Genomic DNA, 27759 nt, shown 5'->3' on the forward strand with positions numbered 1-27759 from the left:
GAACTAGTGTTTCAGTGAACATTTCTGAAACATTCTGAACAAGAGATCATGTCTGAACATGTCTGAACAGTGAACGTATCGAACAGTGAACATGTCCCGAATAGTGAACATGTTAGTTTCTGTGTAAATGCAAGTGTGTGTGGTGAGGGGTCGTGAACTGAATGACGTAATCATCACCTGCTGGGTTCCTTACTGGTTCTACTGTGAAAGCCTGTATCTACAATCTTATAATACATCCTTATATCTCGTTCATTTTAGAGAGAGACTACACCACCGTTTTAGGTTAATAATAATGGTCTGTGAGAAGAGGATTGCTATTCTGTTGTTTGTTCCGCTTATCATTATTGTATAGATGACTGGGGGGGGGGGGGGGGGGGTCTAACTACTAAACTGGGGGGGTGGGGACTAAACAGGGGGGGGGGGGGGGGGGGGCGGGGGGGGGGGGGGGGGGGGGGGTCTAACTATATACTGGGGGGGGGGGGGGGGGGCGGGGGGTGGGGGGGTCAAACTAATACTGGGAAACTGGGGGGGGGAGTCGAGGGGGGTCTAACCTACTACATGGCCGGGTCACACAAGCGTGAAATTTATACGTTCACTATTCTGCATAATCTATGCATAGGTAATGACTCTCAAAACGCTCCCATGTTCCCTGGCTTCGTCACAACTCACCAGTCTATCCATCCCTCCTTCTCTCTCACAATCTCTTGATTAGGTGGATCCTGAATACAGTGGGCTTGTAGCACCCTTCAAGACAATTGCTCACCACCCTGGGCGGATTATTAAATATTATCCTGTGGTCAGAATTAACCGCCTATCTCTCTGATTGGCTTAGTTTAAATATAGTTTGTCAGAGCGGGTCGATCTCAGTGTTAATGTTCCCCATGTATCAATACAATCCAATACAAGGTCAGGTCTCTCCCGCAAGGTGTATGGCCTTATCTCCTTTTCAATCTCCTTTTCAATAACCCTAAGTCAATCTAGCCGAGCTGTAGGGGGGGTTAGTCCAGCCGAACTGTAACCAAATCACAGCTTGGTAACTGGCCGACTTGCATCCGACTGGCGGATTTGGAAACCAGGCCTTCTGCTTGTAGCGATCGTGTTACCACTAATACCACCCTACCGATGTTTCATCCTGCGTCGAATAGTCCGTCTTCCTCTAGAAAAAATCAGTGCAACCCTGAATTCCCTATTGAAGTATCGATTTAGTTCTTATCGTCCTTTTCTGGATCTCTTGAGTTTTTATTCCATGATAAAGTGGTTTAAATAGTTCAGTACCTAAGTGAGAGTACTCCCCCCTAACCGCACTCATCCACCCCCAGGTGGATGGCGTGACGTAAAAACACGGTGACCCCCACGCCCACTAACTCACTTCCGGGAGGAAACTTTAACCAGCTGGTAGCAACCCTATGACTAACCTGGTGAGGGAGCTATCCAAGTGTTCTTTTGACCTTTTAAAACCTTCAACAGTTAAGAACGGGCTGGATTACTACGGGCGTTGTTACACAATCTGCTTTTTCTGAAAATAATCAACCTCAACATGATTATAAAAATATATGAAATATTTTACATTTATTTTACATTGCGCCACAGCTACCACCTCAGTTCTCCATTTAACAAGCATTTTGTCCCAGGGCCGGAACCCGTTCCTGTTCGAGCCTGCGGTAGTGGCTATTAATATCAGACGGGTGTAGGGCACACTAACACACCAAACTGTCCACCGATACGGTCCAGTACATAAACTTAAAGAATCCGCTTGAACACTACGTGATTTATATCTTTATATTGGAACTAGAGTAAACCCGTGGCTACGGCCGGACTTTCATACAATCGCAAAAGTATAAAAACCAGCCTATTATATTCGAAAACCTCGCATTACATTAAAACGATGCGAAAGTACAACCTCGCTCATTCCAAACAGCAGACGCCAATTAATTCTGATGGCCCCTCACATATCTAATTAGTAATATTTGATAGGCCAATCCCTTAAGTTTTCCCTGCCAAATTGTCCTAATTATTATAGCAAATTATTATGAAGGGGAGAGCGAGAGAGCGAGAGTGGAGAGTACACAACATCCACCCGCACTTAAGTATCACATTTGGGTCACAAAATGATCATTTAAAAAAACAAACCACTTAAAACACCACCGACCTGATTAAAAAACATTTATCAATTTGGCTTCGTCAGAGTTTAATCCGCAACCAACCGTAAAAAAAACAGCCCTGTAACTCTTACCGTTTTCTTCTTGATTATGCCGTTCGGGAAATTAACCCCACAGGCAACCATAACACACACTTGGGATATTAAAATGAATAGTTTTTAGGGCTGGGGCAAATGGTGTGGTGAGAGTTTGGCAATTTGTTTATATTTTCAAGTGGTTCATGAGCGTTTTTCATATAGATTAATCATGGCACATGAGTACATAACATGTTAGATGTTCATACAATTGAACGATGAATCTATCTTGTTCCTTGAAACATAGATGGCATCATAAACTTCCACGTAGTCACGCTATACAAAGACGATCGGTAAATAAAAGTCTCTACATTCTCCGTTGGAATCCGAAATGAAGTCCATTGGAAAAATTTAATTTATTCTTTGGCGTTCAGTGGAGATGAAATAGGGCAATAAGTGGAGAGCAATGATTGTTAAAAACATTTTCCACAATACGGCCCCAAACCATCTACATTCTGCTATAAAAATGCTGGGTTTTGGTAACCGAATTCTAACGGGTCAAATCGATTAAAATTAAAAAAACCCAAAAACAAACCTGTCTGATACTTTTTAAGAGAAACTTTAATTTTTCATCCGCCCGACTCAGTGGCGTAACGTTGTCCTGATGGCCGCCCCCCCTGCCGAAAAAACCGCCCCCCTGTTGGCGCCGCCCTCCCCCTTTTGGTGCGCCCTCCCTAAAATTAACAAATTAGGTGATTTTAGAGCATAAGCCGTAAATCTCTAAAAAAGTGTGTATCTAGAGCAAAACGCGCAGTTTTGCTAGTACTTAGTTAAGGTTTTCGAAATTGGTCCCCATATTTAAACGACGATTTGGCGCCTCACCCCCCTAGACGGCGCCCCCCGCACAGCGGGGTCAGCAGGCCTTTCGTTTACGGCGCCCACTGCGCCCTGTCCCCTGACATTAGGCATACTGTCACACAGATCCGGCAACTATCTGGCGCGGAGCCAGAGGTTTTTTCGGTCTTCAAATTGTTAATGTGTTCCAACTGGCAGATTAAGATCCAAATAGGCACATATTATTCAAATCTTTTACATCTCTTTAAGTAAATTCTTAATTTAACCATATTTTTAAAATTTTTTTGGAAAGAAAATTATTTTAATTACCCCAATACTCCCATGAACATCGCGGAAGTACTGTAATCCCCGGTCAAATGCCGAATTAATTTTACAATTTACACATATTACTTTAAATACAAAGGTCATTTAAGACCGGATATTTACGTACAAGGGACAAACTTATCATGCAGGAGACCGTTTTAGGTGAACTGTATCTTCAAGTTAATTGTAATTCCCTTATGACCGTATTGAATCATAACTTTGAGTCTCTTGATTGCCTGGCGCTATCCTATCTGATATTGACCAATAAAAAGGCATAACGCCCTGTAGCACGATTTGGCTCGCCTTTGCATGAAGTTGATTTCAACCATTTTAAAGCTAATCAATATTCTGGTCAAGTGATTACATCGAACTAGCTCTATAACTTTGCTTTTCCGCGAATACTTGGGGATGCGCGGCGCGCGCGATACGTCCCAGATAAGATACGGATCCATAGTGATTGCATTTAGCCTCACTGCATATCAAGATTCACGGAAGATCGCCATGATTGCAGAATCCCAGTCAGTGTGCGGACTAGAAATCGTACCTTGGTTAACTTTGTTATTTTGTATGCGTACGAAACATTACATTTTTTCGACCGAAAAAAAAATGATAAAAATGATTTTCATCTATAAAAGTTATTGAAGTAAACGAAAATAATATTCAGTAAATTTATCTTTAAAGCTTTAAGTTTCGTGTTGACGACAAATGCATCACAGACGCAGTACTCTGATGGTATTGATTTTGATAGTTTGTTAACTTTTAATTATTTAGACAGTTTTTGATGATTCGAAATCTGTAACGTTAATCTCTTATCTTATCTATTTCACAGCACCGTTATTACCATGAGTTTAATCAGAAAGGTAGTTATGAAAGGGAGCAGATGTATTATTTATTTTCAGTTGAAACCCTTTTCAGTTGAAACCCTATCGTACTCTCCTAATTTCTGGCATATAAAGTTTTTTTAAAACCCCTTCATATTGGATACATTATTTTTTAATGATTACACTCATAGTGTAAGTGTAATATTTCCTAAAAATCATCACCAGGAGTCAGGAGCAGTCATTTTAACCCTCTGCAGCTACTCAACTCAGTTTTTCATGGCCTACCGGAACCTTAAAATTTATGTTTTTCTTAATTTCCATTTTTAGAAATCAAAATTTGTGTGTCAAATTTACTGTATTTCTGTTATTTTACTCAACTCATTGTCAGAAAGGTGACTAATAATTGATATAATCAATCAAATTTTGGCGAATCTTTAATCCTCATGGCTGTAAAATAATCACCATGTTGATGTTTTGACGAAAGCTGCGAAATTTCTATTGAAACCGTTGTTGCAATTGTAATATTCGCTCCGCAAAGTTCTAAAACGTAATATGAAACCCGTGATATCTTATATTCTTAGGTTATTTCCAACTTTCGGTCAACTCTTTTGCTTTAAAAACAGGCCGGTAATCAGGAAGCTTTGTGTAATATCATAATCGAGCGTGTCAAGTTTCCAAACACTACTTGTCGTATATTATATATACTACTTGTCGTTTTGCATTACTTTAGTGCAGTATTTTTCGATTGTCTCCGATTTTTAAAATTTTCACTTCGTTTCTTTTGGAGAATTTAATTTGTCAATCAAAAATTATAATTATATCAAACAATTATATCGAACCTTAGAAATAAAATACCTCAAATATTGAAATAATAAATTTATATTTCAATCGTATTAAGATTAGGTTGGGCGCTACATGTAGCTAGGTAGTGCACCTCCTAATGTAGCCTTTGGTGCGTTGTTAGGTTTTTAGCTCTGCTCAAAGTTCATTCGATATGATAACTATGCAAATTTCAGCAATCATAAAATGAACAAGCCCGAGCTGTGACGCAGATTTTCTTCAAGTACCGTTCAGAAATGACAGTAAAATTTGGGGTAATCGTAATCTTGATCAGCTGCGTATCATCTACACCTTATCCGGACTGTTCGGACCCGTCTACTTACAGCAGCTACGGTAAAAGTACGGAGTATAAAGGACTAAACAGTAGCACTGCCTGGGACCGCACGCTAAATACAGGCGACACCTGTGACTTCTCTCCACTGGTGCCCTCAGTGCAACCTCTCACTTGCGGAGACTGTGATTTTGATCTGGAAGATGAAACATGGTACAGATTTGATCAAGGTCCCCACGTGCAGATAAAAGAATATTCAGATAAAACATCTTGTCCAGCTAGAAGTCACTGTAACGGGTATTATCAGATAGCTCTAGTTTCAAGTGACATTCCTAGTGGCAACAGACAGAGTAACATGTATCATATCGTTTACAGCGATGCTGCATCACCGACAGATTGTACAGTAGCACCTGACAGTTTCTTGGCTGAAGAATTCTACTGTGATAACTTTGTCTTATACAAATTCCCAGTCTACTGGAAAAGCTCCAACATCGCTTGCACAAACACAAAAGATGACAAAGGACAGATAGCACCAACTCCATACAGTCTCTGTATGGAGGACACAGTTATTGAACTGACTTTGACAGCCAACAGAAGGTATTTCACGGAGAATGCTCCCTTGATTTGTAGTAGTACCCGGTCTCCGACACCCCCTAAGATCACTTGGACTGACCAGGATAACCAGGACATCACCTCCCTGGCTACACGGGACACTGCTAACAGTAGTTTATTCACTGCAGTCTACAGTCTGAACTCCTCCGCTTCTTACACTCAGGTTACCTGTCAGGTGGAGGACAAATCCCACATTTTCTACCAGGTCTCTCTTAAGGCTAGTAACGTCACCGGGTTGGCAGGTAAAGAAGTGTCTGCTACATGCAAAGTCACATTTGATACGTTTTCTCCTGAAAACGAAGAAAATTTGTATCTTATCGAAGTTCTTGATGATTTGGAAGTCTACTATACATCTCAGAACATCACCACAAAAGGTGACAAGATGGTGATATATAAAGAAGGTTCTGGAACTTACAGAGTAACCTTGATCCTTTCAAAAACTACAACATCATCAATCAATGTTCGGAGCGAGACAGAAAACTGGAGATGGGGAGTTAGGGACCCTATCACTGAGATCTACACAACAGTTCCTTTCACCATAACCATCAAGGAAGGAGACCCAGATAGTACGATCTATTACATCATTGCAGCAGTAGTGGGTGCCTCGCTCTTCATTGTTGTGCTGATTGTGCTGATTGTTGGCTGCGTAGTTTGTGTGAGACGCCGCTCCAGTAGAGCAGGTGGTAAAAACGTGCAGGATGGCGGTCATGTTAAGTTGTCAGATATAGAAACTTAATGACTGGATATTCAAAAGAGAAAATTTATTTGTTGAACAATGAACATGTGCAGTTTTTTAATAAAATGAAATGAAATAATATTGCGCGCGAATTTCACTTAATTCGATACAAATAAATGATGATACCGATGACCTACCTATTAATAACCAGTTTTAATAATTATTCGTGATCAATTGTAAAATGATGTTTTTTAAATTTAAACAAGACCGATTTGTTTATTGGCTGGCTGGAAGCATATGGTGTGCTTTACTTCGGACTAGGGTCTGGGATAATGGACTTTATCTTCAATTGATAATAGTGGTTGTTTTAATGTTGTGTAATTGTTAGAGGGAATTGCAGTTTGTAGTTTGATCTTCTCACAATGGTATATAGTATATATATGGTATTATTATTTCAGTTAATTATTGTATTTCTGCGTGGATTTGATATTATTTGCACTTTCTTGATTTTGTCCGTTTTCATTGTCTTGAGTTCATTATTATTATGTATTAACAACCAAGTAATCATACCAAAGTGACCACCAAATAACCTAAATGACAATGTAGTGACGGGAATACAACCTGTTTACGCAGTAAAAACATTTATTCCAGAAATAAATTCATAAAATCCCTTGAATGATTGTTAAATTTTCATTTTGGAGCTGTGCCAAAACACACTATTCTGTCGCACTACGTCTACACTACGTCTACACTACACGGCCGCAGGTCTTCCTCCTTCTTATTTAATCGGAACTGGTTTTAATTCTTTTTTTTTGCTGCCCCGCCACATCTTTTTCGACCGGCATTAATTCTTCATTATATTTATAGTGGCAAAAAATGCCACCTGCCGAAACACTGAAGTGACGCCCCTCGGCCTCCACATATCACAATGCTGGCAAGCATAACCGTTGCCCTTATATTCACAACACTATTTACCCCCTATACTATTATATCCCCTTTATTGTTTTCCAGGCATTAAGACTCATCAAAAGTAGTTCAGCAGGTATATTTAAGTTTAAAACATTCTAATTCAATGTTAAAGATGACAGGAATAAGAAATAATTATGTGGAGGTTTTTAAGAAATTTGCGCAAAATACGCGCCAGCATGTTATACGAAATTAGGTAAAAAACCCAAAATCGCCATATTCAGGTGCCTTAAAAACCATTTTAAAATTGGGTTAGAGATTTGAAACTTTGCAGGGCGTCTAGACCTTGTCCAAATCGACTGTAAAAAAAATGTCATGTTTCAGGAGTATCGGGAAATAGGTTTTCTGGAACCCCTGTTTTACAACAGATTGTCGTGAAGCATCAACTTAATAACACCAGAATGTGTGTCTGATCGTTCGTGTGTAATTTCCGAACGGTTATACAAAGAAAATGGTAAGAGTTACGGGACTGGTTTTTTCGGTATAGTGTCGACAAAACTCTGACGAAGCCCATATGCAAATTTTTTTTAAATCGGCCAGCGGTAAGTGGCTTAATTGATGGTTTTGTACTATTTGAGTATTAATGCAACATTATGGAGTGAGCCACTAAAATAGCTCACTTTCTCTTCCTATTCGCATTATTTTCTATTACTGCACTGTAGATTGTAGCTTTGGTAATTAGGTTAGCTCCGCAAGTGATATTAGGAGAATAGGGCACTGATTGCGGTCTGTTTAAACTGTACAGACAGTTCATACTTTCATACGACAATGTTTATGCGTGTAATACTATCAGCTTATTAGGAGGGGGGGGGAGCCACTCATTGCGGTCTGTTTGTTTACTTTCATACGACAATGTAATGCATGTTTTCAAATATAATGCGGGTGTGGTGCGGAGTTAATAAGGGTTAATTTCTAAAACGATTTGAATCGGTTTAAGACGGGAGTGATGAGGTGTAATAGTCGTGGTACAGATACTATTGGATACGTGAGGGAACTCCAAATAGAATTGCTCGCCTAATGCGGGCTTTGACTCAGCGGGTACTCCTACCCTTTTTAACTGCGGCAGTGAAATCCCGGCCGAAGGCCGGGTTACATTAGTATCACCTTAATAACACCAGAATGTGTGTGTGTGTGTGTGTCTGTCTGTCTGTCTGTCTATCTGTCCGTGTGTAATTTCCGGTCGGTTATACAAAAAAACGGTAAGAGTTACGGGACTGATTTTTTCGGTATAGTGTCGACAAAACTCTGATGAAGCCCATAGGAAATTTTTTTTTAAATCGGCCGGTGGTAAGTGGTTTAATTGATGGTTTTGTACCACAAATGTTACATAAAATTGCTTGAGCAGAACGGCAAGAGTTACGGTGCTTGCTCTCTCTCTCTCATTACTGTGTAATATGTTATAGCTGCATTTAAGTAGCGTCATAATTGGATTAGCCCAGAAGATTCGCTGTAATGTTATACCTTAAGCTTATTAGGGGAGGGGGGACTGTTAGTGTTTGGGGTCTGTTTGGACTGCAGAGAGAGAGAGAGAGAGAGAGTTCATACGACAATGTTATGCGTGTTTTCAAATATAATATGCGGGTGTGGTGCGGAGTTAACAAGGGTTAATTTCTATAACGATTTAAATAAAAATAGAAAGCGGTTCAAGACGGGAGTGATGAGGTGTAATACTCGGTGTTCAGACCTTATGATCATGGAGTGTGGTGCCTCATGGCTAATAATGACTTAATTATCCACAAGAAATAACTGATTATGAGATTATTGTTTAAGAAACTATTGGGTCACCTAATGCGGGTTTTGACTCAGCGGGTAATTACTCCTACCCTTTTTAACTGCGGCAGTGAAATCCCGGCCGAGTAAAAAGTGCCATATTCAGTCTGTTATCGACAGATATACCAACCTAAACACAAGGAAATGTTTTCAAAGGTAAAATTTCGAAATCGTTGAAATTACCTCCTTATTAATGAAGTTTCGACTGTGTAAATTATCCTGACATTATAATCAAAAAGAGATGATATTTGACCAAAACCCATAATCATGGGTAGAGTGAACCGCTGCCAGTGTCTCTCTTTTCCAAACAAAAGGAAATGATATTAATTTGAGGAACCGTCCGCAAATGCAAATTGATACCGAGAATGAAATCGGTCGCTCGCTTTTCCCATTCATTCACGGCTTACGAATTGTAATAAAGCTTATTGAATGGGAAAAGCGAGCGACAGATTTCATTCTCGGTATCAATTTGCATTTGCGGACGGTTCCTCAAATTAATATCATTTCCTTTTGTTTGGAAAAGAGAGACACTGGCAGCGGTTCACTCTACCGGTGATTATGGGTTTTGGTCAAATTAGTATCTATTTAATTCGCGTTTTTGACACCACTTGGGGGTCCAAATTTTGGGTACTAAAATTCTTATTCCTTGGCCAATATTTTATTTTTTCATGCTGATTTGAAGGCCATAAAGGCATTTGACCCAGTCAAAAAAGTTTCAGTTGTATATCTTTTACGGTTTTTGCGGAAAGTCGCGTTAAAGTTGATGCCGTGGAGCAAACAACAGGCGTTTCCCGAAGAAGGAAGTCACTAAGAAGGATCTGCTGAAGTCCAGCTGTAAAGTCCCCGCTACACCTCAACAGAACTCCTCTGCGGATACGTGACGGTCAAGTCGAGCTTCATTTCATTTCATATCACGATCACCATATCATATCATTTTGGAACATGTTCATGGGAATTAAATTATTTTATTTGCACTTGTTTCTCTTTCAACAAAAGATGTGACGAAGCGAAGTTAAGTTTTTATGATTTTTAAATTTTTATTTTAAGAACACTCTTGCACATTATTTATTTATTTATTTCTATTATATTGATGTATAGTCAAGACGTGAGTGTTAGGGCTCTCATTGACAAATTTATGTTTAATCCTGTTTAATCCTGTTTATAGTAAGCTAGATTAAGATATATACATCACATCTCCGCAAGCAATCCTCGCGCGCGCGCAACTTTTTCATTGCTTGGTAACATACGGATTACGGAAGTAAGGAACACGACATATATTTGACCAACCTACCACAATCTTCAAAATCCACGTTTTTCTGCAAAAATCTCCATTCGTAACCTTTCACTATTGCCTTTTTACAAAAGGGTGAAATGGAATATGGACTATGGACTGACGATATGGACTGACGATATCAATCCCTCGTATGGCTCCGATCCACGTGCCTAGGCACCACTAGTTACCGATACGAGCACACAAATTTAATGTCATACACGACCAAATATTGTTTAAGGAAGCGTCTTGAACACTGGGTGCCTTACTGCTCGGTACCCAATTTTTCTGTGCATATTTTTCCCTACTAGGCTATAAACAAAACAAGGTTTAAATGCAGTGTTACTTGTCAAATGATACAAATGAAATTGTAAACATCAAGAAGTTGTTGAGATCTAGCACATGTGTTCGTGTCGGCACACTCCGTCATCACATCTTATGGTGCCGCTGGCGCACTCTCCATCATCTCCATCATCTCCACAAAATTTACAAGTCTTCTGGCAGTACTCTTTGACTGTGTCTTTCCAGTTTTCCCAGGTGCACCAATCGAGATGACAGTTAGTTGCCTTGTCTGTGCAGTTTGGGTCAGGTTTAGGGTTTGGGGTAACATCATCGTTTTCAGAAGGTTTGTAGTCGGTAGCTTCATCAGAAGGAGTGTTGTCAGACTGTCCGGTTGTATCAAGGTTGGGGTAGCTGCTGTACTTGAAGAGGCCGCAATTGGAGGGGTAGCCTCGAGCGAACTTCACGAATCCGCTTTCTCCCCATTTTGATCCCCAAGAGTTCTTTACCAGGACGAAATTCGACGTGTATCCTACAGCTGTGACGGCGTGGTTTGGTCTCCCGGTGCATGTTGTGTCTTTTATGATGCCACCTCGGTACTGTTGGAAGTAACTTGTCACTTCGAAAGCGACGGACAAGGAGCCTGATGCAAGGGCTTGAATGTTTGCGGCCTCAGTTGGGCTAACACTGGTGTAGCCGACAATTTTAGCAGCCACCATAGCGTCAGGTTTCGAACTTCCTTTGCAACTACCATCTTTACCAGCGTATGCGTAGTCAGCAGTTGAAGCCAACCTTCCACCGTTCTTCTTGGAGTATTCGTAACAGTTATCAGGCCATCCACCGTTGCAACCATTCCTCTGTCCCTCGTAGACACAGTCCAGGTATTCCTGCTCTGCGAAGTTCCTCAGTTTACCAGACACTCCGTGGTACCTTGTCTCCAATCCTCCTACTGCTCCGAACGTCCAGCAAGATCCACAGCTTCCTTGGTTCTTTACTGCTGTAACCTTACCCTCATTGGTCCAGAGTTTCTTTTCAGGGGGACTGGATAAAGAGGAGGCAACGTGCATAGGGTTCTCGTCATGTCCAGTAACGTTCAGTCCAAGGTACTGTTGCTTCTCATCTTCAGTCAACGCAGAGAAGAAGTTGAGGCCAAATATGGCAGATCCTCCCTCCTCGTTAGCTTGAGCTACCAGCTGAGCATTGGATCGGAAGAGTCGGAACCTCATTCGGTCTTCAGATGCAAGAAACTTGAGGTGCTCCTGGGATTTGAAATCCCCGTAGAGCTCGAGGGTCATTTTGGGGGATCGGAGGATACCACGAAGGACATCTTCAGCAGCGAGAGAGGCAGCCACCAGGCAGATAACTAGAAAGATCTTCATGTTGATTGTTGATTGTTCAAAGTGAGGATGCTGTGGTGATGGCTCTATTTTATGCAATTTCAGAACAATGCTGCCACCAGATGTGACAGTGCGAAAAATCACTCTCCCTATAAAACAATGAAAATAGTTGAAAAGGAGGGTACTTAATTGCTTTTGCAATTTAGTTAGCCACAAAATTGACATTAGTAATGTAATTTTTCATGACGCTGAAGTTTTCACAGATAGGGAAACCGCGAGTACCAAATTAAAACAAAGGAGTAAAGGATTCTGAATTTCGAAATGTTGTCAATTTACCAGCTGGTTACTTAATAAATTCATTCGTGACTTGGGGAAACTCTGAATCAGTGCAGGTCCACTATTTTCAAACAGAGTATTATAATTTATAGCCTCACTGGGCGGCGCTCAGCCTGTCATTCTGCCGAATTTCACATAGCCATGTGTCTACCATCTACGCGTACTGCGTGACGCGGCGGTCGCGCGCTTATACTGCAAGCGAGAGGGCTCTGGTTAGAGCAACCGCCGAATCTCTATTCGGTTGTTATGTTTATGAACATAATAGCCTGGGGTCCCCAGGTTAACGGGCATGATACTCATAAAATATTTGTTCCATATATTAAGGACCGTCGACGAGTCCAACTCGGCGCGCGTCCTGGTAGGTTGTAAACCTACAATCCCCAGGTAATTTATAGCCATAATACTACTGAGCTTTTTTACGCTAATATAATTTGACCAAAACCCATAATCATGGGTAGAGTGGACCGCTGCCAGTGTCTCTCTTTCCCAAACAAAAGGAAATGATATTAAGTTGATTGACCGTTCTCAAATGCAAAATGATACCGAGAATGAAATCGGTCGCTCGCTTTTCCCATTCATTCACGGCTTACAATCAATTACATGCTGTAAAAATTCCTTTGGGTTGCGTTCGGGTCGATATACCTAGTATTTCGGGATAAGGGTGGTACTGGTAGTTAGTGAATTAGCTGAAGTTTATTGATTCTTTATTGCTGAGTACAGCTGCCTTCGGGTAGTTCTTCTTAATCTATTACAATTGTAAATTAATGGGAAAAGCGAGCGACCGATTTCATTCTCGGTATCATTTTGCATTTGAGAACGGTCAATCAAATTAATATCATTTCCTTTTGTTTGGGAAAGAGAGACACTGGCAGCGGTCCACTCTACCCATGATTATGGGTTTTGGTCAAATAAATATGTAGTTTATCTGATAGCTGTAGATTTGTTTATCTCACAACTTTTGGATAAACATGATGATATTGTTTAAAAATAAAAAACTGATTTCTGTAATTTTGAACCATTTACATTTGACTAGCTAACTTGAACATCCGGTTATTAAATGCACTTTTACCCCATACGTCATAGATACGTCATACATAAGTATAGGTGGTAATATTGTAATAATTGTATTAGAGTTTAATGAGACTATTCATCAGACTCCTCCTGGAATCCCTTATCAAATACATTGACTAGGGGAGTATCACTTTAAAGCTTTACTGCAGCTGCAATTAATAGTATAAGTAACCAAAGAGAAGTATTCAGGTATAATATACCCGTCACAGTAAGTAATACTGGGGGATTTACCATTGTTATTACCCTATCACGTTATCAGTGGATCGGAGTTGAATTTCATTCATTCATCGCTTATTCAAATTATCATTCAGCTTCACTGCGTTTCATTTATGTTGCAGTGTGTATTATCTCTCATTTTTGATGTTTGCAAAATTCTAAAAATTGGAATTATAATTCCTAACGAGCTAAAAGCTCTGGAGAACAGCCATTCATACCCTAACTTTTGAAATATTTTCACTATGAGCTGAAATTCTTTAAACATTCACACCGCAACCTTTACAATTACAGCCTGATTGTTATTGTTATTCACCTTCTGAATCAGAAGTATGAAGAAGTTGCATCATGCCAGCATCGTATCATCTAATCAGCTAATTGAAAGGAATTTAAACTTTCATAAAACCTAGCTCAGTGCTCCAGTTCTGAGTGGATTAAATAAAAGTGCGAATTCAGGCCGGTGATGGTAAGAGCTGATGATAAATAGCGTGTCAAGTTTCTCCGCTCCAATGTACTCTGTCTTGCTCAGTTTTAAGCTCGATCTTGTGACTGGTTTAATTTGTCTAATTCTACATAAATATTACATGTCACTGTTGCAACGCTTGAAGATTATCAACTCCATGAACCTGTCAAATCATAGTTTATTTTCCATTCAGTTGACTATTCGACTCTATAAAACTTATTGTCATCTTTATTAATATGAGATTCAGATACAATTGCACGGTATATATTTTCACGTCTAACAATACCATATCATGCTATTTTCCAGCAAGACATGATAAGATGGAATATTGTTCTTCTTCTCAGTCTCTTAACAGCAGTATCATCCACACCTTATCCGGACTGTTCGGACCCGTCTACTTACAGCAGCTACGGTAAAAGTACGGAGTATAAAGGAGTAAACAGTAGCACTGCCTGGGACCGCACGCTAAATACAGGCGACACCTGTGACTTCTCTCCACTGGTGCCCTCGGTGCTACCTCTCACTTGCGGAGACTGTGATTTTGATCTGGAAGATGAAACATGGTACAGATTTGATCAAGGTCCCCACGTGCAGATAAAAGAATATTCAGATAAAACATCTTGTCCAGGTAGAGGCCACTGTAACGGGTATTATCAGATAGCTCTAGTTTCAAGTGACATTCCTAGTGGCAACAACCAGAGTAACATGTATCATATCGTTTTCAGCGATCCTACATCACAGACAGATTGTACAGCAGCACCTGACAATTTTATGGCTGAAAAATTCTACTGTGATGACTTTGTCGTATACAAATTTCCAGTCGGCTGGAAAAGCTCAATCATAAGTTGCACAAACACAAAAGATGACAAAGGAAAGATAGCACCAACTCCATACAGTCTCTGTATGGAGGACACAGTTATTGAACTGACTTTGACAGCCAACAGAAGGTATTTCACGGAGAATGCTCCCTTGATTTGTAGTAGTACCCGGTCTCCGACACTCCCTAAGATCACTTGGACTGACCAGGATAACCAGGACATCACCTCCCTGGCTACACGGGACACTGCTAACAGTAGTTTATTCACTGCAGTCTACAGTCTGAACTCCTCCGCTTCTTACACTCAGGTTACCTGTCAGGTGGAGGACAAATCCCACATTTTCTACCAGGTCTCTCTTAAGGCTAGTAACGTCACCGGGGTGGCAGGTAAAGAAGTGTCTGCTACATGCAAAGTCACATTTGATACGTTTTCTTCTGAAAACGAAGAAAATTTGTATCTTATCGAAGTGCTGAGTGGTTCGGAAGTGTACTACACGTCTGAGAACATCACCACAAAAGGTAACAAGATGGTGGTAGATAAAGAAGGTTCTGGAACTTACAGAGTAACCTTGATCCTCTCAAACACGGCGCTATCAAATAATGTTTGGAACAAGACAGAAAACTGGAGATGTGGAGTTAGGGACCCTATCATTAAGATCTACACAACAGTTCCTTTCACCATAACCACTAAGAAACCCCCCTCCCTTGAGGCTAATAACGTCACTGGGTTGGCAGGTAAAGAAGTTTCTGCTACCTGCAAAGTCACATTTGAAATGTTTTCTTCTGAAAACGAAGAAAACTTGTATCTTATTGATGATTCAAGAGTCTACTATACATCTCAGAACATCACCACCAAAGGTGACAAGATGGTGATAGATAAAGAAGGTTCTGGAACCTACAGAGTAACCTTGATCCTCTCGAAAACTACAACATCATCAATTAATGTTCGGAGCGAGACAGAAAACTGGAGATGTGGAGTTAGGGACCCTATCACTGAGATCTACACAACAGTTCCTTTCACCATAACCATTAACAGAGATTGTACATCAGGAACAGGGTTCATAACTTCAGACTCAATGGAGTGCAAGCAATGTCCAGAGAACACCTTCTCAAACCAGAACATCTGTGAAGATTGTCCAGAAGGAGAGATCTCTAACGCAGGGGCTGACTTGTGTAGGGACGACACCAGCAGAGAGGCGTTGTATTATGCTCTGGCAGGGGTGGGATGTGCTCTCCTCGTCATCTTAGCTCTGATGATAGCTGCTCTCATCTGGAATAGGCGGAGAGAGGAGAGCAATAACATCGTTATAACCAACCCTAGCAACAACCCTAGCAACGATAACTCTAGATCTACAAACAAGAATTCAACCGTGTGATTCCCAATATTTGTCACTCTAACCGAACTGAATCATATCATTCGTTAAGATGTAATTATTTAAAGAAGTGAATCAGATTTTATGAAACTATTGACCTTGAAACGATAAGATTGACAGACTAATTAGATTTTTGATAATTAAGATTTAATGCTTTTCAGATTTTTATATCTTCTCTGTTATGTATTTATAAACAGAATTTTGGCATAAAACGCTGGCCACAATCTTTATAAAAGATGTGTATAGTTTTTTCAAGTTCGCTTGTCGATATGAAGCCGTCAAAAAGTTACAAAAAGATGATCTATACATAATTAAATACAGCTGAAAAGACACCTAAGGCATAAAACCTCGATTTGTGTTAATCGGTATAACTATTTATGATGAATGAAAGATAATCCAACTCTAGTCCAAGGCCAAATTTAGACGGAACGGTTCCTCCTAGTTAGAAATAGAAGTTGTTCAATTCATTTCCAGTAAGCAATATGCATGTGACGATTCATTTCAATTATTATTTGCAATTTATCTCGATTACTTTTTATTTTATCAATAATTGGGGTCCGTTACCTTATTTATCGTCTTAGGCAGAAGATCCCACAGTTTTGCGTCTCCTTCTAAGCTAAAATAAAACCCCAAAATAGGTTCTACCGCTGACCACACCATTAGGGGTCGTTCACATATTACGTAATCAGCTGAGGGGGGGGGGGGAGGTTTCCAAATAATTACGCTAGTGTAATTTTGGCACAATAGCTATGTGTAAAATTGATTACGGAGGGGGGGGGGGAATGTTCCAAAAAATGATTACGTAGTATGTGAACGACCCCTTAAGTTATTTTTCTGCAATGGCTCGGACAAGCTGTCGAAGCTGACTGAGAATATGCTGAAAACTTGTGTACCCAGTACATAGGTAGGTGTATTCTGTTGGTAGGTGCGATTCCTCCACTTTAGGATCTTTCGTAAATTTTGTGAGCATAAGTCTCAAAACTAAAATGTAGGTATTCTTTCGGAATATCCCTGCACTATAGTACTATACTGGGGTTTCGCCCAGTTCATCGTCCATGACAGTGTGGACTGTCATGAAAATCTCTCATTATAAACCACGCGGTATTGACTGCGCGTGTCATATGCGCGTAAGTTTTCTACTCTTATGAAACAAAGCGTCTGACTGACATGTACATGTTCTTCAGGACCGGCCCATTACCACCAATATGAACAAATTTAAGGGTATACTATTTAGACGCTGATTCCGTATTAACCTTGAGAGGGAGAGGGAGAGGGAGAGGGAGAGGGAGAAGGAGAGGGAGAGGGAGAGGGAGAGGGAGAGGGAGAGGGAGAGGGAGAGGGAGAGGGAGAGGGAGAGGGAGAGGGAGAGGGAGAGGGAGAGGGAGAGGGAGAGGGAGAGGGAGAGGGAGAGGGAGAGGGAGAGGGAGAGGGAGAGGGAGAGGGAGAGGGAGAGGGAGAGGGAGAGGGAGAGGGAGAGGGAGAGGGAGAGGGAGAGGGAGAGGGAGAGGGAGAGGGAGAGGGAGAGGGAGAGGGAGAGGGAGAGGGAGAGGGAGAGGGAGAGGGAGAGGGAGAGGGAGAGGGAGAGGGAGAGGGAGAGGGAGAGGGAGAGGGAGAGGGAGAGGGAGAGGGAGAGGGAGAGGGAGAGGGAGAGGGAGAGGGAGAGGGAGAGGGACGATAACTATTTTTGACATCCTTGCTCTTCTCATTTGTTCATTCAAAACGCAAGACGAAACTAATACCATCACTAATACATTTTATATATACTGGTACCCGATAGTACTATCTATTCCTATTGAAATCTTATTAAGTAAAAACAGAAGTTCAGTGAACGAACGTTAAACAATACAGTTTCCAAATTATTTTACAATAAAATATGAATAATAAACTCACTCGACTCAAAATATGCATTCTTTGTAACGATTCAAAGCTTTTAAATACCAAATCGGTGCCCAATTTAAGATAATTTTAAAAAAGGTCTTGCAGTGTAGCTGATGCGTTAATTAGAAATTCTATATTAGCATATTATTACAGTAAAACCAAAAATATAAATAAACTAGGTACTTCATATCCAGAAATAAACAAAAATTAGCCCTAAAGTTTTCTTGGAAATTCAAAAGGAGACATCATGCTAGCTTGTATCTAAAATAAATTACCAAAGAAGGAAATATTATAGATTTAGTCCTGAAGTTTACGTAACTAGTTTCAGAACCTCTGTAACCATGGCACCAACACCGTCATGTATTTCATGTAGATCAGTCTCACACATAAAGGCTGCAGTAGTAACAACCTGCAACATTCATACTTAGTAAATCTAACAATGTTTAACCTTGGTTAGTAACAACCTGCAACATTCATACTTAGTAAATCTAACAATGATTAACCTTGGTTAGTAACAACCTGCAACATTCATACTTAGTAAATCTAACAATGTTTAACCTTGGTTAATAACAACCTGCAACATTCATACTTACCTTACTCGGGAATATTATAGCGGGTTAATTTATGACTGGGAAAATTAATGACCGGGAAAAATATGGCGGACTTTCCCAAAACCCGCCAAATTATCCCGGTCATGTATTTACCGGTGGCCGACATTTCAAGTTTTTTTTCAGAGGTCAATAAATTTTCAACCGAAATTCTGTTTTTGTTACTTGTTAAAGAAGTTATTTCAATTTACAGTTATTGATATTTCTCAGAAATAGAAAAATAGACACGTCTATTTAAAGGAAAATAAATGTAAGCAATAATAAGTCAAATCTTCATTAAAGCGTATTCTCATTCTCATTATCGCTAATGTCCCCTGCACTGATTATGATAGAGCGCTAATAATCATTTTTAAAAATAAATTGTGTACATATACAACATTTTTCATTTGACGAGAGGATGACATCATATAACATATAAATTGTTTTCTTCTCTACGATTCACTGATTCATGGGCAAGAGAAGTGAGAATCACGGTCCACCCTTAAATCTGATTTCTATAACCAAATTGTAATTTTTATAACGAAATTATGGTAGCAACCACCAATAAAGTTACAGCCCTCCATCCACTGCTTCAAAAGTCTTCTCTAGCACATATGAGACTTCAGGTAAAATATGATGATCACCACCCTCTTGGAACCCCATAATCTGAGTCGGCGGGTTTTTTTATGACTGGTAAAATTTTTGACCGGGAAAAATATGGCGGAATCTCCCAAAACCCACCACTTTATCCCGGTTATAATATTCCCGAGTAAGGTAGTAAATCTAACAATTTTAACCTTGTTTTTAGAGTCGACGTGGGCCTCTGAGACGTCTGTTACAACATGTTTCCCACCCATAGCATCAATAGCAGCAGCAGTTCCAGCGTATGGCCACTTATCTGTCCCTTCCTGATCACTCCCTGAAGTGGAGAGTGAAATAGCGGGGTAATGTTACCATAGTAACAATACCGTAAGGTCATGTTTCCAGGTATGAATTTCCTACAAGGGTAGAGATCTGAATTTTACCATGAGTTTCATTTATGACTCTTCTAGTAGGCGGAACTGAGTTGATTTCTTGTTGACTGGTCGAGTAGCTTGGTCAAACATAGATTCTCAAAAAGTTTCGTAAAATGCTGTCAATTGCAAATTATCGCAAAAAAAAACAACTTGTGTCAAAATTTCGAGTAAATTTTAGGATATGTTGGGAACGTGGTTGGATTGAGCAAAATCAACTTTGAAATCTTGGTAGCAATTTAAGACAGCAAAAGTATCCATAGATCAGAAAATATTGAGAACCTTCCCCGAATCATTTCCATTGTATTGCAAAAAAAGAGTGACAGCCCACAACTATTGCGATTCACAAATGTTTAGGAGTAATCCAAAGGAAATATCCACCACACTGCCAAACAACTGCAGGGGCCTGGTTGGTTGGGAACACACGAACAAAGTTTTTTGGTATGTCATGATGAGTACCTTTATTGATTTCTCTTCCAATCAGTGGCATAACGTTGCTTCCAATGACTAATCGTTAAATATTCTTTTAGATTTTCGGAGTCCTGTTAAGCCTTAAGGAAATTAGTCGATCCCATCCATTTGTTTGGGTAACCTTCTCCCTGGTATCTGATCAACTGTAAATCTTAATTTTGTGAAACGATGCAGCAATACATCTTTCACGAAGTCGCACATTGCACCTTTGTAGTCAGCTTGTAGATAGCTGATCACCCGTTTAACTGATCAGGTGATGCACTAATCAGCTGAGAGCAATGAGTATTTAACAGTTGACACCCTTCAGCCCCTGTACATTATAAATTATGTTCTCAAATCGTTCTTACAACTGATCACTTGGTCGCCGTTTTTGGACACTGAATAATATGCTACACTCACCTACGGTCAGCTCGACACCAGGGATAAGTTTAGCAGCTAATACAGGTGCAATACAGCACAGTCCAATAGGTTTCCCAGCAGAGTGGAAAGCAGCTATCTTGTCGCTGACAGTAAGGTCCACTGTCATGTCCACTCCTTGTGTGGCGAAACTGCTCAGGTTCTTAGCGGCACCAAACCCACCTGACAAACATATCCTGCTCAATAAATAGATAGACATTAGAATTTAGATTATCAGCATTGAGTAATGAGCAGGCTATATATTTTCAAAGCAACAATAACAGAAAACGGGAGGCCGACATCCCTGTGGGGATCAGATCATGTTACCAATCAGTGACGATAAATAAGTAAATCTGTGATCCATGATTGAACTAGAAGTAGGGAAAAGTTCACATGACAACTCTGTACATACTAGCTATATGTAAGATGTAAACATAATCTCTAAGATTTTTGTTCTAATCATGGATCAGTATTTAGTATTCAGAATGAAAAATTGTCCATTTACTTGTTAACTGTTAAATTATCACATTGAATTACTAATTATACTAGTTAAAGAGCAATACAAAGTTGTCTGGAATTCTAGTTGATTGGTTATTACGTGTCAGTGATTGGTCTGCTTGTTAACTGGAATAGCAGATTCCACTATTATATTTAATATTTATATCTGTATCTCCTTAGTAGGGTGTTTTATTAACAGTATTACGATCTGATTTGCAGCATCCTTTATAGCATTATCTATAGTTTCTTATAGGGCTTATTATATAATTTACTCAAATAATTACCGATGGAGTGCTGTATAAAATTTGACTTTATTTATTGAATTGTTCAGGTTATTGAATCTTAGGGGGCCAAGTTTCTGGCAGCCCAGAAAACAAGCTCAATAAGGTTTACCAGGTACAAAACAAGCTCACTAAGGTTTACCAGGTACAAAACAAGCTCACTAAGGTTTACCAGGTACAAAACAAGCTCATTAAGGTTTATCAGGTACAAAACAAGCTCACTAAGGTTTACCAGGTATGAAACAAGCTCAATAAGGTTTACCAGGTACAAAACAAGCTCACTAAGGTTTACCAGGTACAATGAGCGCATCAAAGTCTCCAACATTCAGTTCCGTGAGAGCACTGATTTTACCACGTGCAATTCTTGCTGACTCCTTCAACACATTTCGTGTCTCCGACATCTCTGTTCCAGCAGTGTGATCTACCACATGCATTTGATCCTGTGACAAAGTAGGTCTGTGTGGTTGTAACATGTATTTATTTGCTAATACAAAAATATAGCAGGCCTGTGAGACTATAATAACATAAGTACATTTGGTCATGCGAAAATACAGCAGGTCTGTGACAAACCTTATCGGGAGCAAAGCAGGAAGCCAGAGCCCCCTGTCTGCTGAGGTGTGTCAATACTGCACTACTCTCATGAACCTCAGTTCCATCGTACACCCCACACCCAGACAGCAATACTGCTACTTTGGTACTCATAGTTCTTGCACACGAGTTCAATCTTGTTACTATCATTTGCTGGGTTGGGGGGTTAGTCAGTATATCAACAAACAAATAAAGCTAATTATAAATAGCTAAATAATAATAATAATAATAATACCGATTGCCAAGGTTTGATGCCCAGGCAGTCGAGACCTCTTATTGAGACCCGATATAATAATAAATTAATTTTATTTTTATACAACACCAAAAGGTTAAATAATTTTAATTTAACCCTTGTGCTCAGCTGTAAATGATACCTAATTGACAGTGGAGATTGTGCATCTTGCCTTGGACTGGGGTGAAACTATTAGGAAAACAGAAGTTTATAACTGCAAATTAAATCCTGACTAAATAAGGCAGATGCACCTAACAAGAAGATATCCCAGAAAGGTTAACAGGTTTTCTAACAAAGGACTTGAAAAATGGATGATGACCACAAGAGATCTTAGTATGAAACTCATCAGCCTATCAAAATAATAGACAAGATAATAAAAATGAAAATCCCTAAAATATTAAAATTTCTATAAAAATTCTATAGAACTCCAAATATACAAATAATCTGAATAGGTACTCCAATATACAATAAAAAATGATTGAAACATTTTACTGCTGATGATAAAAGTTATTTATGAAAATCCAATACAGTCATACCAAACTATCTGGGCAACATACAAGTAGAGACTGAGAAATAAACAGAGTGGAAAAATATGCTCTAGTACTTGAGACAGAATACAAAAGAATAAGGCAGCGTTCTCCCGGGTGCCAACCCAAAAGATGTTGGTGTCCAAGGATAGAGCCTCCTTTTCTGACCTGCATTACAATTTTGGTGGCAGACACAGTGAAACGCAAAAAAGAATATATATATTATAAAATTAGTGTTCTCAGAAATGCTAAAACGACTCCATATATCCAACCATTTATCCAAATGATTAGAATATTCAATCATCAATTTTAACTTGTAATATGCAAATGAATGTGCACCAATTCCTCTGCAGCAGTTTTTGAAATTGACTTTTACAATTGCAAAAGCTCTTGATAGAGCTGAATGGAAGTCATTTGAGAATATTTAGTTTATCTTTTGAGGATCTTTAATTTTTGAGACAGCTACCCAAAAGTCCATATGAGACACGAGTGCGCGGCTCCCCCTATAGTGAAACGACAGTGGCGGTCACGACGTGATACAAGTTATTTTGATGTTTTTTGACATTTTGGGCACAACAAATTTATCGGTATTTTTAGAAAAACTGTGACCAGGGCTTATTCAAATTACTCCGCATTCGAGCTAGCTGACCTCGTCAATACTCTGGTGAGGATCTCAAATAGTTTCAAGGCATGATGTGTTCATCAGCCATGCAATTTGTTTATGTTAGTTTATCATTAGTTTCAAGTTGGAAATAAGGTGGCGGGATGCTTTATATTTGCTATTTATCAAGGAAATAGTGCAGTGCACAGGGGGGGGGCTGAAACCAGGTTTTCGATCAAACTCTGCCATTTGTAGTCAAACGTTGCCAACAGTTGCTCTCGTCCTATGAAATCACTGCATTTTGCAAGTCATTATGAAATGAAATGAAATAAAGCATTTTTATCCCGCTTATATCAACAATCCAAATAAAAATAAAGATTGCCTATGTCAACGCGGCTGGCCTATGAATATACCCCAAACTAAGATAATCAGTTAATGAGTATGACATTTTTATGTGAGACAATTTTGAAAAACTTAACTGAGGTACTAGCAAAACTGCGCGTTTTGCTCTAGAAAGATAAGCTTTTCCTAGAGATTTTACTGGCGTATCCTCTAAAATCACCTAATTTTTTTCAATTTTGGGGAGGGGCGCCAACAGGGGAGGGGGCGCCAACAGGGGGTGCATTTTCGGGGGGGCGTCAACACGCTATGTTACGCCACTGCAATAGTGATTAAGATTTGAGACTACCATTAGTTTGATTACATTTATCAAATATACTTCTGAGGCCTAAAAGAAAACAGGCATTCCTATTTAGTGAACTAAAGACTTAACAAAAGAGGTTTTTGAATTCTAACCTGATTTTATTACGCTTATTGTCATGGTTTATATATTTTAGAATAAGTGTCTCATTTAATAATAAGTGTCTTCATCATATATATTACAAGTGTCTAACCTTATAACTGGACAATAACTATTGCTGAAATTATTTGCTTTTATTGTTTGTAATGTATTTGATATGAAAAATGAATTGTCAAACATTTTAATTTTGTATTTTTTAAATTTTGTTTTCCTAATTGTAAAAAACCAAAAAATCGTGTGTTTTTATGTACGGTTTTTATGTTTTAAATGTTTAAATGTTCATGTTTATAAACATTGAAAACGAATTGATTTAGGCTTTACTTCGACGTGTCAAGTACACAATTATCATACTTTAATATTTTAAAGCTTTTTTACAACATATTGCTTGTCTCACATTGTAGGCCCACCGCGCATGTGTGCCCAGCCATATCGTGGCTTTCGCCCGCGCCCCGATAAATGAAATGAAAGCAAGCGCAATGGCTTTGAATAAAGCAATCGTTAATCCCTCTCCACAAAAAAGGTTGTTCACATGATATTTGTGATCCTAATTCGTGGTCAAACGTCGCCAAAAGCAATTAACCTCATGACACGGTTGCTTTTGTCCAATTGCATAAACTATAATATGAATGAAATTTCTGCATTATGTAAAACGTTGTTATACATTGTATGACCCGCCGCGCACGAGTGTGCGGCTCCCCTTGTATCGTACAAACGACTAAGTGAAACGACAATGGGGGTCACGCTGTGATACAACGTAAGTCAAGCGCTGCATACGAATATATTTAATTTAATTATGCATAATGACTTACAAAATACAGCGATTTCATGCTCTTACTTGGATCAGATTGTTGGGAGAAATAAAATGTTGTTTCTAAGGATTGTAATGGTACAAAGGTATTGTAATGGTCTATAAAGCCCCTGATATTCGCCAAAGATGGTTCCTCTATATATTGTATATAGTCAATCGTAGGAGATTGTTTTAAAGTTTTAATCTCCTTAAATTATTTGGGTCAAGCGCGGTGCCGCGCCTAAGCACAAAGCAGCTAGCAGCAAAAGAGGTTTAAATGAATTCTTTTAACATAATCTGTTCTGCCAATCAGTTCTGACTGTTGATATTATTTAAATTTGATAAAATTTGTTTTTGATGTAAAGTTTTTAATATGACATGATATCATTATTCATTGTAATGGCAATAAAATTTAAATTTTGTTTTACTTAAAATTTTGTTTTTTTTTTATTTACTATGCTTATAATATGTAATGTATAGTATTAGGTAATGAGCCCAATTTTTACGTGGCATGCTTAGTCTACTGATGTGTATAAAACATGAGTATAGCTTATTTTAACTTACAATTTCTTGAATTACAGATACGTTAAGATACGTTAAATAAGTTAAGTTATATAGCAATTGAATCGAATTTCAAGTGTTTCCCTAGTTAAAGCATAATTTATCAATATTTTTATTATAAAGTGAGCTGATTAGAGCTTATACTTATCAATAAAACAAGAAATTTCAATGAAACAAGAAATTTAATTTTAGCAACATTTTACAGAATAAAAAGATGTAAAACAATTCATAAAATATAATGCCCATTTGTGTGATTTTTGTTGATGTCCGAGCTCTTATATTCATCTTTAGTTAATGGTAAACTTTCTGTGATTGGACTCGGTATTTTCGTCCCGGCCGAGTGGGACGATGCTTGCTCGCCAGTTAAGCTATACTGTAGATAACACTAATTTCTACAAACCACAGAATATTAAATATAAAATATGTGTAGAGTAATGGTGCAAATGCATAATTTGATAATTTCTCGACGCCGTCGTCGGGGTGAAAGTTATCTGAACCAACTGCATGCCCCTACGATTGCGTCACCACTGGTGAGCAAGCATTTGTTTGTTGTTTAGTTGTGTTGAAAGGGAATATTACTTGATTAATTCATCCATTCGGATTTTAATAACGATGAGCTATGATATACCGTTCATCTTAGATTATTGGATCAATTTTATTATATGATAAGATTTTATAAACGAACTTGGTTGCAGAGGTTGGCTAGCTCTTCTATAATAAATACGACACTCCAATTTACAGAATGCTTGCTAGAGATAAAACAAAATATTATCAGACTATACATGCAGTAACTGGTGGATAAGCCTTTGGTGAAAACGGATCCGGAAAAGTCAATGCAGCACTCGGGTCCTTGGTATTGTCGTCGGTATATTGTCCATTATCTACGTTCTGCTTTCATAGTTTAAACAATAGTGAGTTCTAAATATACAACTTTAAACCGATTAAGTATGAATGAATGAAATACCTGACAATCCGTACTCCTATAATTCAAAAGCATGAGTAACTCGTAGTGATGTATGATTTCTAGAAACTTTAAATTAAATTTGGCGTTCACAGGTCCTCGTAGTTTCTCTCCATTTTTAGAAATTAACCCTTATTAAGGGGGCCGGGGGGGTCTTCATCAAAATTCTCTCGAAATTTACCTTTGTAGCTGTTTCTGATGAAGGGGAGTGATATCTATCAGCTGTTTTTGGTCCCGTTTCTTTTTTTTTGGTTCCCCCAAATTATTGCCGGTCAAAGGTCAATTTTAAGATAGGCCTTAGAAATTTTTTTATTCGATTTCGAAAATCTTGGACCTCGTATTTTGACGATTTTTTCAGGTCCAAGATTTCCAAAATTGAATAAAAAAATTTCTAAGGCCTATCTCAAAATTCTGGCTTGACAATCTCTTCTAAATGGTCCTTAGAACATATCCTGAAAGTGTCAGGGTGATTGCTCAAAAAATGTAGGAGAAGATAGATTTTTAGACTCGATTTTCAGGGCGCGATTGAAAATCGCTCGCGCAATACAATTACACATGAGCGCTGACCTTTGACCGGCAATAATTTCGGCTAGGAACAATATTTTTCCATGGGACCAAAAACAGCTGATAGATATCACTCCCCTTCATCAGAAACAACTACAAAGTCAATTTCGAGAGAATTTTGATGGAGACCCCCCCCCCCCCCCCCCCCGGCCCCCTTAACTCCGCACCACACCTGCCTATTATATTTGAAAACATGCATTACATTGTCGTATGAAAGTAAACAAACAGACCGCAATGAGTGGCTCCCCCCCCCCCCTAATAAGCTTACAGTATTGCTTGCAACTAACCTAATTATGACTTATGTACCAACGACTACCAACGCCTTAGTGTAACCCGTGCCTACGGCCGGGACTTCACTATCGCAGTTGAATAGGTGGTATACACCCGCCTATTATATTTGAAAACACTCATAAAATTGTCGTATGAAAGTATGAACTCTCTCTACAGTAAAACAAAGTATTTTATTTATTAGCAGTGCAATCAATTCATATGATATAATTATAAGGATATAATAGTACGTATGTCACACCTATTTAACTGTTACGTTTGAGTAGTCGTGCCATGGCTAA

General features: G+C 39.0%; 2 protein-coding genes across 2 annotated transcripts in view; both read right to left on the reverse strand.

The window, feature by feature from the left end:
- Nucleotides 1-10952: 10952 nt before the first annotated feature.
- Nucleotides 10953-12215, reverse strand: LOC134812481 (uncharacterized). The gene has a single exon (XM_063819931.1). It carries the CDS (start codon nt 12213-12215, stop codon nt 10953-10955), a length of 1263 nt encoding a protein of 420 aa, XP_063676001.1.
- A 6051-nt stretch (nt 12216-18266) lies between these two features.
- Nucleotides 18267-27759, reverse strand: part of LOC134813337 (glutamine amidotransferase-like class 1 domain-containing protein 3, mitochondrial) — a 74257-nt gene continuing 64764 nt past the window's right edge. Inside the window, exons 2-6 of the mRNA XM_063821036.1 lie at nt 22141-22311; nt 21863-22010; nt 20795-20974; nt 19709-19830; nt 18267-18733 (exon numbers count right to left, since the gene is read on the reverse strand). Coding sequence (XP_063677106.1) covers nt 18635-18733; nt 19709-19830; nt 20795-20974; nt 21863-22010; nt 22141-22308 — 717 coding nt within the window. The 5' untranslated portion in view covers nt 22309-22311 and the 3' untranslated portion in view covers nt 18267-18634. The remainder of the gene's footprint in view (nt 18734-19708; nt 19831-20794; nt 20975-21862; nt 22011-22140; nt 22312-27759) is intronic.

Source organism: Bolinopsis microptera, chromosome 3 (assembly GCF_026151205.1).
Source record: "Bolinopsis microptera isolate Bmic1 chromosome 3, MBARI_Bmic_1.0, whole genome shotgun sequence".
In the NCBI taxonomy this organism is placed as follows: domain Eukaryota; kingdom Metazoa; phylum Ctenophora; class Tentaculata; order Lobata; family Bolinopsidae; genus Bolinopsis; species Bolinopsis microptera.